The sequence below is a fragment of the Mauremys mutica genome, chromosome 17, assembly GCF_020497125.1.
Source record: "Mauremys mutica isolate MM-2020 ecotype Southern chromosome 17, ASM2049712v1, whole genome shotgun sequence".
Classification (NCBI taxonomy): Eukaryota; Metazoa; Chordata; order Testudines; family Geoemydidae; genus Mauremys; species Mauremys mutica.
Window position 1 is genome coordinate 8462591 of NC_059088.1, and position 12939 is coordinate 8475529.

Below are 12939 nucleotides of genomic sequence, written 5' to 3' on the forward strand. Positions count from 1 at the left end.
GGGATTTCTGACCAGAAAGGACATTAAGAACTGATCCTGGTAAAAAAAACAAAGAATTATACACTGGCAGAAAGAAATTTGCGAGACCCCTGTTTGGGAATGTGGTATTAATTGGATTTTGGGGTTTATTCTACAGGCTGCGCCCTGTGTTCTGGATAAATCCTTCAGCATATATTGCCCTCCCTAACTGGATTTTAAATGGCATTGCCCTTATCCAGTTTCCAGATCACTTCTACATACCCAAATTGCTCACAAGGGGCTGCCATTAGATTAGCACAACAGAGAGCCTGGGTTATTTCCCCTGGAAGAAGAGGGAATTGACCAGATCCCTGTGGGCTGGGGCCAATAGTGCAGCAGCCATTTGGAATATTCTTAAAAGCCAAGAATATGATGAAAAATTGGGCCAACTAGAAAGGGCCACTAGCCTTATTTCTGAATTTCAGCTAACTCAAGTACAGGCTGGAGTTGGTGAGTTACATGTCATTTCCACCCTTAGTTCTATGACCCAGAAGGTACTGACAGAGATGGTGTTGAATATCACTGAGGCTGGGAAGGCATTCCAGTGGGATCTAGTATGTTTAGAAATTCAGGATTTCCTGAATGACCAGCTGATGGCCATTTGGAGTGATCTTGAGCACCAGACATGGCCCACTGCCCTTACAGACATATCAGGAGTACCATCTGACCTGTGGTCATGAAGACATACTGGGACACTTTCTGGATGGAAGTTTGGACATTCACAATGCTCCTTCCAAGCATATGGACCGGTTAGGGAGGTGTGGGCTCCCACATACTGAATCCTGCCGGGTCCATGGGGAGGATGAATGTGGAACTAAATACCCCCTCATTAATGACCCCAGCTCCCTAGAGCTTAATTGCTTTTTGTCCTCAAAGTATGAGAAAACTCAGCCAAAAGTTTGTTGAGTATTCTCAAAGGGGGGAGTTGTTGGTGTCATTAGGCATAACCTTAGGTAACTCAGGAGGGTGGAAAACCGTGTCAATAAAGCCTTCCTGTACTAGGCTTGAATGAACTAAAGTCACTCCATGTCTGACCAAAGCCTTTCCATATTTGAACTTTAATCGACCTAACAGGCCAGCAACAGAGAATGGTTATCAGTTGCAACACCTGTACCAGAAGGTAATAATGAGGCCTGCTATAATGAGGCCTGCTTGCTCCTGGCTAAGGGGCAAAATAACAGATCAAAGAAAGTAAAACAAGATAACGGTTCACAGAAGAGTTACTAACGAGCTTGATTGGTTGCCGCCAAGTATGACTTAACTGCTTAATGTAATTGCTACTGCAAAGTGTATCTGCTGCATGGGAATGAAAGGTGGGGAGAGAGGGGGAGTGGGGGGGGATAGAAGAGGTTTAGTTAAAGTTATGTATAAAAAGAGAAAAGCTGCTGGTAGCTGTGTGCTTGATTTGAGATGTGTCTGTCTCCTGGTATCGCTTTGAGATCTCAAATAAACTTTGTCTGCTTCTCCACCTTGGTGTGTTTATTGGAGCGAAGCACACCAGGCAACGAACCCCCACTGTTGCTGTCCTTGGGCACTCTGTGCCGGTAACAGTATCGTAATTCCTACAGCTGGAGCGCAGCTGGGACTGCACAGCTTCCTCCCCACAAACACTGATGAGGTCCAGCAACTCACCATTGCTCCATGCTGGGGCTTGTTTGGCGTGTGCCAGCATGGTCACCTGGAAAGATTCACTGATTGCACTCCACACCTAGCTGAGCAAACAGGAAGGGGATTTTTAAAATTCACGGGGCATTTAAAGGGCGGGTCACCTGAAGCCAGGGCAGTAGAGTTCGAACTGATGAGCAGAGTGGCTAGAACAGGCATTCGGGGATACCTCCGAATACCCTGGAGGCCAATTACAGCGTTTTTGGTGGCCACACTGGCGGAGCAGCGCTGCATCACCAGTGCTGCAATCCTTATACCCTGGGCAGAGCAGGAGTACAGCCCGTGCTGCAGCCAGGGAGATGCAGCGCTGGATGTGCCTTGCAAGTGTGGACGGTGTGTAAGTTGCAGCACTGTAAACCCACCACCAGCGCTGCAACTCTCCAGTGTAGCCAAGCCCTAAGTATTAGAATAACCACCAGTGTCTGGGGTTGGTCTGCCCCGTTCTGTTTGCAGTTCACCCTCATTGAGTGACCTCAGCTGGCTCCCACTGGCAGCACCGTCACACCCGCGCCCTGCTGGGCCAGGTCTCTCTGCCACGAGGCCTGGGTCTGCGTGATGCCATCTCCTCGCTTTCACCCTGGGGCCGAAGCCCCTCACCCTGCTTCGAGGGCAGCGTCTGGTGCAAAGCGTGTAAATAAATTAGAGCCACATGCTGGGGAGGGGGGTTCGTGCCGCTGGCTTCGGGCCACTGTGGAGTCGAGAGGGCCCAGGGTCCTGCCAACGGGTCATTGCCTCCTGCATGGTGTCTGGGTGGTTAAACGTGCTGTGACTCCCCCCCCGCTACATACAGAACACGGCCCATCCCCTCCAGCAGGCGGTAGCGCGCACACACACACACACACACACACACACACACACACAGAGCAGGGCCCGGCCCCTCCCACAGGGGCGCTGGGAATTTATCCATGTTACTGTCTGTTCAGGCCCCACCAGGAGTTACTTTACCCATGAATCCCTGGGTTCAGTCCGAAGGTGACGGGTCTCGCTCCAGCGCCGCCAGCCGTGCCCTGGCCCCCACCCAAGGGCACTCGCTCCGAGCCCTCGCCCATGGCTCCGTGCTCCAGCCGCAGCAGGCGGGACCCGAGTGACACCCTGCACCCGCCTGGCTCTTTCCACAGTGCCAAAGCCGCGCTGTCCCGCTGGCTGTTCCTCTCTGTGCTCACGCCCCGGCGCGGGTCCCGTCCTCTCGCCAGCGCCCCAGAGCCAGCTGCTGCCCCTGGGGCTGAGCTCCGGGCACTGCGCTAACTCCGCTGCCTCAGTCGCTCGCAGCCGATCGCTGCCAGGGAGCCCCCGGGTCGGGGCTACGCCCCAGCTCCAGACAGTCCCTGGGGGGAGCCCTGGCAGTGGGCCCGGCCCCCGAGGGGTCTCACTTGTCCTTCAGCCTCCGCCACTGACCCTCCGGGCTCCGGCCCTCCTGCTTCACACCACACGCTCGGCCCGGGCTGTCGGAGCCAGGCGCCGGGAGAGGCTCTGATCTGCGGTCCCACTCCAGCGAGGGTGCCCGGCGGGGGAGCGGGGAAATGGGCTGTTTGTCCGTGAGCGGCTTCGGTAAAGCACTCAGGCAGCGGAGCTCGGTGTGCGGCGCCTCCTGCTGTCGTGTTGGGTGATAACAGGGCCCGGTGAGGCTGGCGGATGGGAGAGGCCTGCCCAGCTGGGGGGTCAGAGCAGAGGCGGCTCTATAAATTAAGCCGCCCCAAGCAGCGCGGCGCGCTGCGCCGCCCTTGCCCGGTCCCGCGGCTGGTGCCGTGGTCCCGTGGCTCTGCTTGAGCTGCCGCAGGCATGCCTGCGGGAGCTCAACCGGAGCCGCGGGACCACGGCACCCGCCGCAGTCATGCCTGCGGCAGGTCCGCTCGTCCCGCGGCTCTGCTTGAGCTGCCGCAGGCATGCCTGCGGGAGCTCAACCGGAGCCGCGGGAAGAGGGGACCCGCCGCAGTCATGCCTGCGGCAGGTCCACCGGAGCCAAATGCCGCCCCCCCGGGAAAGGGCCGCCCCACGCGCCTGCTTGGCGCGCTGGGGTCTGGAGCCGGCCCTGGGTCAGAGCCCACAGCGGTTCCACGGCTCCCAGGCTGCACCCCGGGGTGACGGGCCATCACACCCGCCTTCGGTCACGGCGAGGCCCCTATCCCCAGCAAGCCGCTTCTCATCTCCTGAGCCACCTCCCGAGCTCGGCGCCCGCCCAAAGCCTGTCCTGCTGGGTCTGTTCTTTTCCAGGCCTTCCCGGGGCTGCTACACCCGGCGAGTCGCACCAGGGGCAGCGGGGCCCTGTGCTGCCGACGCTCACGAGTGGAATCGTTTTCCTTAAAGCCCCAGCTCCTGGAGTCAGGTGGGTCTGGGCTGGTTTCAGCCTTAAAGAAGAAGGAAGCTTTGAACCCTTGTGGCTGTGGAGAAAGCTACAAAATGTGACCCCCGGGGATCCTAACGACTCAAAGATCAGACACCAAATAACAAGCCCCCCAGATCTCGTATCTTTACATAATCTCGTGATTTTAAAGCCAATCTCCTGATTTCTGGGAGCCTGACTCGCGATTAAGGATACGATTCTGTCCGGGACTTTCCGGGACATCTTTGAGGGCAGGGCTGGCGCAGCTGTCAGACCCGGAGCAGCGGCCACCAGAGCGGGTGTCTGGCAGCCAGCCCCAGAGCTGCCGGAGCTGCGGCCAGGGTTGGGTCAGCCCCCCGGGCCTGGAGCAGGGGGCGGCGGGAGCAGCGACAAGCCCTGGCAATGGTCTCGCTGTGTTTGCCCCCCCACCCCCAGGCTATTTTTAGTAACAGTCGGGGACACTCCTCTCCGGCTAGATCTGAAAAGCCCCCGGCAGAAAGGCCCCGGGACGGGGTGGGCTGGACAAATTCAGACTGGAAACCAGGCGTCCGTTTGTACCAGGGAGGGGGATGAACCATGGGAAGAATTTCCTGAGAAGCGCGTTGGACGGTTCTTAAATCAAGCCGGGCTGGTCCCCCGACAGATCCGCTCTCGGGTTAGTGTGGGGCAGGTCTCTGGCCGGTGGGACACAGGGGCCCAGTCCAGGTGATCACCGTGGGCTCTTCTGGCCTTGGGGTCTATGATCTGTGAATGGGGGACACGGCGCCCCTGGCGTGGGGGGCACAGAGCTGCTGGCATGGCAGGGGCGGGCGGGTGGCACCCAGGGAGCACGCGGGAGGGGACGGAGGGGATGAGCTGAGCTGGTTCAAGCTACACGGGGTGTGACCAGGGAATTCACACCATTAATCCGGGGAACTGCAGGCGCCAGTGAAAAGCCCCTGGCCAGTCGGGTTCAGGCCCACAAGCCCTTGTCACACATCTCAGGACTAACCGAGATCCCAGCGCGGGCGCAGCCGTTACAGGCCCGGCTGGGAAAAGCCCCACGAGGGACGCGGCGAAGGCAGACGGGTTCGGTGGCTGTTCCTGCCCCGGATCGGAAGGACGTGGCCGAGGGATTCGGCTCTAGCAGCGGTACCCGGCTTTCTGTTAAATACCAGACGCTAAAGTCTCACATCTCGAAATCGGCAGGGCCGGGTAGGGAAGAGTAGCCGAAGAATTGGCCGAGGAGCTCCCTGCAGCCGAGGTTGATGTGTAACCAACCTTGGCACACGCAGGAGGTCCCAGGGGATTTGAGAAGCTCTTTCCGCAGTATTAAAAGGGGTGGACGGGGTGACCCGGGAACCCAGGGCAGTAAAACCCTGCGGGAAGGGGCTCAGCCCGCTGGGGGGTCTGGGTGGGGGAGGGGAGTGTTTAACCTGTGCTTTCCGGGGTGGTGCCGCGCCTATTCCCGCAGCTTAGAGTGAAATGCAGCCCAGGCCTAGTGCGGGAACGACGCTGATTTCCCGGCACCAGCTCCTGTCACACGAAGGGCGGCTGCTGGCCTGGCCACTTCCAGTTTCCATTTGACACAGAACTGTTTGCACCGCTGGCCGGTTTCAGACTCATCGAGTTTAACATCAGACGGTGTGACGAAGTGGGGGGTTTTCTTGGGGTGTTCTGTGTTTTCCAGGGGGTTCCATGCAGAGGGGGTGGGACTCAGTGTCCCGGGTGTTACTGGTTAACGAGGGGAGGGGAGAAGGAGTTTGTGGTTACACAGGACCAGCGAGGGAACGCGGGACCCCGGCCGATGGCCTGGAGGATGGAGACCCCAGCGACCGGTGACCTGGGGACCCAGAGACCCAGCTCAGGAGTCGCAGCCAGTTCTGGCCAGTGGGGGACAATGGGCTGCGGGGAGAGGACCCCGGTGACCTGACCTGCCAGCTCCAGCCAGAGGGGCCAGAGGGGGGCTGAGAGGAGACCCAGGCCACCCTGTTTACGACCCTGTTTCCCTGGAGAGGAGACAGTGGACAGAGGGGGCCTGGGGCCGGGGGTATCGGAGCCCAGCTGGGAGCAGGGGGGCTGGGGCTGGAGAGGGGGGGCAGGCAGAGCCCCCCTGGCTGCAGGGGGACTGGGATGTGCTGGGCTGAGGGAGGCCAGGCCTGAGGCCGGAGAGTTTCCTGTGCTGGGTTCAGATGCTCCTGTGTTACGCTGGGGGAGAGTCGCTCCGGGCTAGAGAACGGGGGGCATTTCTCCCTCTGGGGGTGGAGGCCCCGGGGGCTGCGATGAAGTGGGACTGGTCTTACTGGGGGCTGGGTACAGATCCTAAGTTTCTAGCAGCAAAAGTCCATGCAGCCGAATGCCTGACGTTCTGTCGCCTAGCAACTGATGGCCGGGCCCCTCCCTGCAAAGGTGCTGACTAAAGGTGTTGGAGACAAAGGGGTCAGGTGACCTCCTGGCCCGGGAAAGAAGCGGAGGAGAGAGGAGGGGCCGGAGGGGGTTGGGCAGACGGGAGCTGGCTGGGCAAAGGAGGGGAAGCAGGGAGAGGGGGCTCTGATCCCCGAGGGGGGCTGTGAGGCCCCAAGATGGACCTAACCGGGGGGATCCGGTTATCTGTGCCTGCAAGACCTGTGTTGGACTGTGTTCCTGTCGTCTAAATAAACCTTCTGCTTTCCTGGCTGGCTGAGAGTCCTGGTGAATCGGCAGGGAGCCGGGGGTGCAGGGCCTGACTCCCCACGCTCCGTGACAGGGGCCCAGAGCGAGGGGACTCCCTGGGGGGCCCACGGCAGAGACAGACGTGCTGAGGCTCCGAGAGGTGCGGCTCCAGGAGGTGGAGGGGCCTGACCCCGAGAGAGAGAGGACCCCCGAGAGGGGCTGTCGCACTGAAAGGGGAACCCCCCACGGACCACACGGGGCCACCAGTGGGCACAATCTGTGAGTCCGTGACAGACAGGCCCAGCGCGATCATCTCATCTGACCCCCGGCACCTCACAGGGCCCAGAACCTCCCCCACCCTCCCTGTAACAGACCCTGACCTCCGTCTGAGTCACCGCCGGCCCCAAATCGCGGGTTACAGACTCACGTGACGGAGACTCCACCACGGACACCAGGGGCAGCTCCAGGCCCCAGCATGCCAAGCGCGTGCTTGGGGCGGCATGCCGTGGGAGGTGCTCTGCCAGTCGCCGGGAGGGCAGCAGGCGGCTCCGGTGGACCTCCCGCAGGCGTCCCTGCGCAGGGTCCGCTGGTCCCGTGGCTTCGGTGGAGCCACGGGACCAGCGGACGTCTGCGGGAGGTCCACCGGAGCCGCGGGACCAGCAACCATCAGAGCGCCCCCCGTGGCATGACGCTGTGATTGGAGCGGCAAAATGGCTAGAGCCGCCCCTGATGGACACAAGTTCAAACCTGCCAGTGACCTGGGCCCAAGTGCAGAGGAAGGTGACGACTCTCCCCCCCGCCAGGTCTCTGCCAATCTGCCTCGGGGCAGAATCCCCCCCGCCGCCCGGGTCTGGCTTTAGGCGAACACTTAACATCACTGGGGATTTTCGCTGCTCGTGGTTTTGCGACGGCTTGACAGGGAAGGCTGCACACCGCACTCGCAAGAGCAAGGCAGCGGCGCTACAGGCAGCTATTCGGGGGGGGGGTGCCACGGGCTGCCCCCCTCCCCATGGAGCAGGAGCTGCTGCTGCCGGGGGAAGGCCAAGCCATGGCCGGGGCCGCGGCCGGCTACGCCCCAGGCTGGAATGGCAGCACGGGCCAGTGCGGCACCGAACGTGGGCCAGGAAGTTTTCCACGCACGAGGGGAGCCCGGGACGCTTTGGCCACCTCGGAAGAGCGAGGAGCTGCCTGAGACGTCAGCGGGAGAAGGAAGTTCAAGGCAGCAGCCGCCTGGGGCAGGCAGGGAACCAATCAGCGAACCTGGGCCAGGCTGAACAAGGCCCCCACCCTCCAGCTCACCCCGTATATCGGTGCCACCTGCTTTTGCTTTTGCTTTTCACTCAAGCCCAGGGAGAGGCAGGAAGCCACCGTGCAGAGCGGCAACGCGTGGGACGGGTCCCTACAGCCGAGAGAAACACCGGGCAGCTAAAGAACGTAAGTGCTCGGCCTCCGGCTCGGCCCACCGCGCCCAGGGCATTGTCAGCACGACTTTACCCTGGCGAGGTCAGAGCGTGGGGGAATCGCCCCCCTACTGACAGAGCTGTGCCGGACAAAGTCCCCGTCTGGACGCGGCTCTAGCAGCAAACGTTCCAGGCTGTCCGGGTACAAGACCTCGTTGGTGGGGACAAGCCGCGTCCCCACCCGCAGGGTTTGCCAGCGCAGCCCTTCTGTGCAGAGCAGGCTTTAGCCGCAGCGCCGTGATTCATGGCTGAAGATCCTTTTCACGGCACGTGGGGGGCCGGACTGTCTGTCATTATCGTGCAGAGCGAGGCTGGTGGGACAGAAGCTAGAGGAGAGGCAGGGGAGGTTCTGGAGGAGAATCAGGTCCATCCATGGCTATTAGCCAACATGGTCAGGGATACGAGCCCCTGCTTGGGGCCACCCTGGACTTCTGACGGCCAGACGCCGGGAGGGGAAGACCGGGGTGGGTCTCTCCATATTGCCCTGTTTTGGGCACGTCCCCTGAAGCTCTGGCTTGGGCCACTGTCAGAAGACAGGACACTGGGCGAGATGGACCATTGGTCTGGCTCGGTCTGGCTGCTTTTACATTCTTAACCTGAGCTGCCTGGGCCATGAGAGCCGGGGACATAAGGGTGGAAGAGCCTGGTAGGTCGTATGGAGACTGGTCATGGGAAGGGTGGGACGAGCTGGACGGAAAAGGGAGGGGAGGAAAGGTAGCGGAGTTTCATGTCAACTTGCTAGGAAGGGAACTGGGGCTAACGCTGGGGGTGGGGGGCTGGGAGTCAGGACTCCTGGGTTCCTCTTCCAGCTCTGGAGGGGGCTGGGATCTTGTGGTTAGCGCAGCGGGGGGGCTGGGAGCCCGGATTCCAGAGTTCTGTCCCCAGCTCAGTAACGAACCTTCAACAATTCCACTCCCGACGCCGGTGCCTTCGTTTCTCTCTGTGTTGGAGAGAAGCCCAAACCCACCGGGGGCTGGGAGGGTGAATTGTTTGTGTGTGAAAGTCTTTCAGCCCCTCAGACGAGACGAGCAAAGTGTCATGAGTGATAATGAAACTGGCTGAGGTAGAAACAGAAGAAATAACGTTTGAGATTGAATAACGGGGAGATTCTCGGTGTAACTCTGGGGTTTGTGATGCGGTAGGTGATGGGGGTGGGGCCTCGCTGCAGGAAGCATCTTGAGAAGCGGAAAGTGGGTGTTTGCCACGGACAAGGGCAGAAATATGTTCCAGGGACGCTCTGCAGCAGGGACGCCGGGCAGGTGTCAATCGCTGGCGCACAGTGAACACGCCAGGAGGTGGCGCTGCAAATCTCTGCTGACAAGCAGTGTCATCGAGAGGTGTTGCCGCCGAAATGCCGCGGGAATTCCACCACTGCCATGGTCCTTCGTCTGGCACCCACCAGACGAAAAGGTGGGGGACCACTGATCTCACCCACCCACTCCTGTAACAGACCCCTAACCTATGTCTGAGTTATTGAAGTCCTCAAATTGTCGTTTGAAGACCTCAAGCTGCAGAGAATCCTCCAGCAAGTGACCCGGGCCCCACGCTGCAGAGGAAGGCGAAAAACCTCCAGGGCCTCTGCGAATCGGAGGCCTCCGCGTGCCCCATGGCTCCATCCCGTGGGCTCTGGCTGCCCTGTCTATGGTCCTTCTAGGGGCCCCATCGCCGCAGCCTCACATATTATCCCCATTGTACAGATGGGGAAACCGAGGCACGGAGCAGCTGAGACAGGGGACAGTCAGGCCTTGCAATACTGAGTGCAGCAATGATGAAACATCTTCCAAAACCTGCCCTAAGTTTCGGGAAGTCTGTGGGGGAGCTGGGACGTGACCCCGGGTCCCAGGCTTGCGCTCTAACCACTGCACCGTCCTGCCTGTCCAGCAGCAGCCCTGGCAGGTGTGATTCAAGGGGCACCAGCTGGGGGTCTGCAGCGATGCCCAGGAGCGCCAGGGCTTGTCTGCCCCGGGGTGAGCTGCAGCGGGCGACGCTGGGGTCCGTACGCTGCACGGGGCGGGGGAAGGGTCTCTTGCAGATTGGGAGGCCCGGCTCTGTGTCTCATTCCCCCCCCGCGCTGACCCTCCCCGCTCTGTGTCCCGCAGGCCGCCCCCCCAGCGCGATGGAGATCCCCATGCCGGCCCCCATCTGCCTGGTGGAGAACAGCCCGGCGGGGGAGCTGCGGGTGCAGCAGGAGGCGCTGCAGGTGCTGGCGGAGATCTCCCAGCCCGTGGTGGTGGTGGCCGTGGCCGGGCTGTACCGCACCGGCAAGTCCTACCTCATGAACCGACTGGCTGGCAAGAGAACGGGTGAGAGACGTGAGCCCGGCCCCCGGGCGCCCGGACTCCTGGGTTCGCTCCCTGGTGCTGGCAGGGGAGTGGGGGGTCTAGTGGTCGGGGGGGCAGGACTCCTGGGTCCCCTCGCTCTGCATCTGTCCCAGCTCCACCCCTCTCTCCCCAGGGTTCTCGCTGGGCTCCACCATCCAGTCGCACACCAAGGGCATCTGGATGTGGTGCCTGCCCCACCCCCGCCGGGCCGGCCACACCCTGGTGCTGCTGGACACCGAGGGGCTGGGCGACGTGGAGAAGGTGAGTGGCGGGTGTGGGGGGGCAGCCTATGAGAATCAGCCAATTAGCTTAGCAGGATGGAACGCCCCTTGGCACGCAGGGGCTGCTGGGAGTTGTAGTTCAGGGCAAGGCATGCTGGGAAAGGGGATGGGGTATTTAAGGAGCTCCCAGCCCCTCTGTGCACAGACACTCCTAGCAAACCCCCTGCAGGGGAAGGAGGCAGGGTCCGAGGCGGAGCCAGCGCCCTCTCAGGGGGCAGTGCCAATGTCCGGAGGGCTGGGGATGCCATGGCGGGGCTGGGAAGGGAGGCCGGGGTGGGGCTGGAAACGCTTCTCCCGCCCAGGACGAGCTGTTGAGACGTTTAAAATGTTTCCTGTCCTGAATTGTCAAAATGGGGGGAAAGTGCCAGGGCTCGAAAATCGGAAACGTGCCCTGGCTCCGGGTCATGCAAACAGGTGGATAATTTCCAAATGTTTCATTTTGATTTTCCTTTTTTTTTTCTTTTTGAACTTGGTACAAATTTACCAAAACATTGACACCGAGACGTCGTTTTGCCTTGAAAAACCCAGTTGGACCGTTTCCACAGTTCAGAAACTTTTATTCCCAATAATTTTTCAAATGAGGAAATTCACCTTAACTGTCCCCGTTTCGTCAGTGGTTTTGGTATCAAAAATTGGATGTTCTTCAGTGACAATTTCCTGCCCCGCTGGAGGGCTGGAGGGCAGGGCTGGCATTCCGGAGAGCCGGGTTCGAATCCCTGCTCCACAGACCCCCAGTGTGAGCTTGGACTCAGTTTACCCACCCGCCTGCCAGAGGGGGTGTGACGATAAATACATTCGCTCTGGAGAGGGGCTCAGATAAAATGGATCCTTTGAGAAGGATCCCGCAGCCTTGCCCATATGTTGGCTTCGCCCTGCCGTAGGGAGAGGAAAGAGCCGGTGTTGCCGCCACTGGGGATAAAAGAGGATGGAACCTGAAAAATGCATGAGAGCAGCTGCAAACCCCCAGCCTGCAGTGGGGGCCGCTGCAGCTGGACCCCGGGGGGCAGGGAGGTATCGCCTTCCCAAAGTTTAAATGCAGCCGTGTGGCTTAGGAACTTTCATCAGTACGAGGGGAGCAATGGGACCTCCCGCCCCCTCCCGTGCCTCCGGGAGCTGGGGATTTAACAGGTTGGGGGAGGGGAATATGCCAACCCCAAATAGTGACTCTGCTGGGTTGGAGAATGGGAAATCAATGTGACCTGGGCTGGGACTCTAGAGAGCTGGGGGCTGTTCCACTGGCCACCCCGCCCCGTGCCTCAGTTTCCCCATCTGTGCCATGGGGCTGGCAATCCCGCCGTGCTCTGTGACGGGCTGTGAGCTCTGCAGCTGGGATGCACTCAGGACGGTGACGGTGGGTGTCGTTCCAGGGCAACACCAAGAACGACGTGTGGATCTTCGCGCTGGCCGTGCTGCTCAGCAGCACCCTGGTCTATAACAGCATGGGCACCATCAACCAGCAGGCCATGGACCAGCTGCAGTATCCTGCCCTGGGGGTCCGGGGGGGGCCCATATCCCTGGGGAAGGGACCCGCGGTTCCATCCAAACGCTTCACCCTCAGCGAAATCGGGACCCGCAGCGCAGGGGTGCACCACGGCCCCCTCTAGTGGCCACTCTGCGTGATGGGTAACAACCCACTACTGCCACCAGCTGTCAGAGTCGCTCCTTCACGTGCAGGGCACCGGGTGTTGTGATGGAATATCCTCCCCTACCCGCAGTCCCTTCCGAGCCCCATCGCAGGTGGGTAGGGGGGCCCCTGAGGGAGCGGGACCCCACTGCGGGGGGCGCCACATCTCCTCCTCCTTAGCCGGCCCCCAGCTACGTGACGGAGCTGACGGAGCTCATCAAGGTGAAGCCGGCGGGTGGGGGCAGCCGAGGGGACATGAAGGTGAAGGCAGCAGGCAAGGGCGGCCGGCAGGAGGGGGAGGATACGGCCGAGTTCGTGCGGTTCTTCCCGGCCTTCGTGTGGGCCGTGCGGGATTTCGTGCTGCAGCTGCAGCTGGACGGGCGGGAGATCACCGAGGACGAGTACCTGGAGAACGCCCTGAAACTAAAGCCAGGTAGGGGAGTGGTGCCGGCCCCAGTGCCCCAGGGCAGAGCTAAGGGGGCGGGGTGGGGGCTCTCCCCTGGCTCTCAGGGCTGGCCCCAGGCTGTGCTGTTGGAGGGCGACTTTTGGTCAAGACACAAACTCAACACCTCGCGGGTGTTACCAGTTCCTGGAATTGGGACTTTCACTGTCCTGGCCA

General features: G+C 60.9%; 2 protein-coding genes across 3 annotated transcripts in view; both read left to right on the forward strand.

Moving 5' to 3' along the window:
• LOC123351454 (guanylate-binding protein 1-like) overlaps positions 1–12939 on the forward strand; it is a 292158-nt gene that overhangs the window by 275370 nt on the left and 3849 nt on the right. Inside the window, exons 1-5 of one of the 2 annotated variants that reach the window (XM_044990810.1) lie at positions 7986–8068; positions 10194–10397; positions 10549–10676; positions 12064–12173; positions 12512–12753. In XM_044990810.1, coding sequence (XP_044846745.1) covers positions 10211–10397; positions 10549–10676; positions 12064–12173; positions 12512–12753 — 667 coding nt within the window. In that variant the 5' untranslated portion in view covers positions 7986–8068; positions 10194–10210. Of the gene's footprint in view, positions 1–7985; positions 8069–10193; positions 10398–10548; positions 10677–12063; positions 12174–12511; positions 12754–12939 lie in introns of those variants that run through there. The other variant, XM_044990811.1, reaches the window with a different exon arrangement.
• Positions 7978–12939, forward strand: part of LOC123351456 (guanylate-binding protein 1-like) — a 58776-nt gene continuing 53814 nt past the window's right edge. Inside the window, exon 1 of the mRNA XM_044990815.1 lies at positions 7978–8068. The gene's annotated coding sequence lies outside the window, so the exon portion shown is untranslated. The remainder of the gene's footprint in view (positions 8069–12939) is intronic.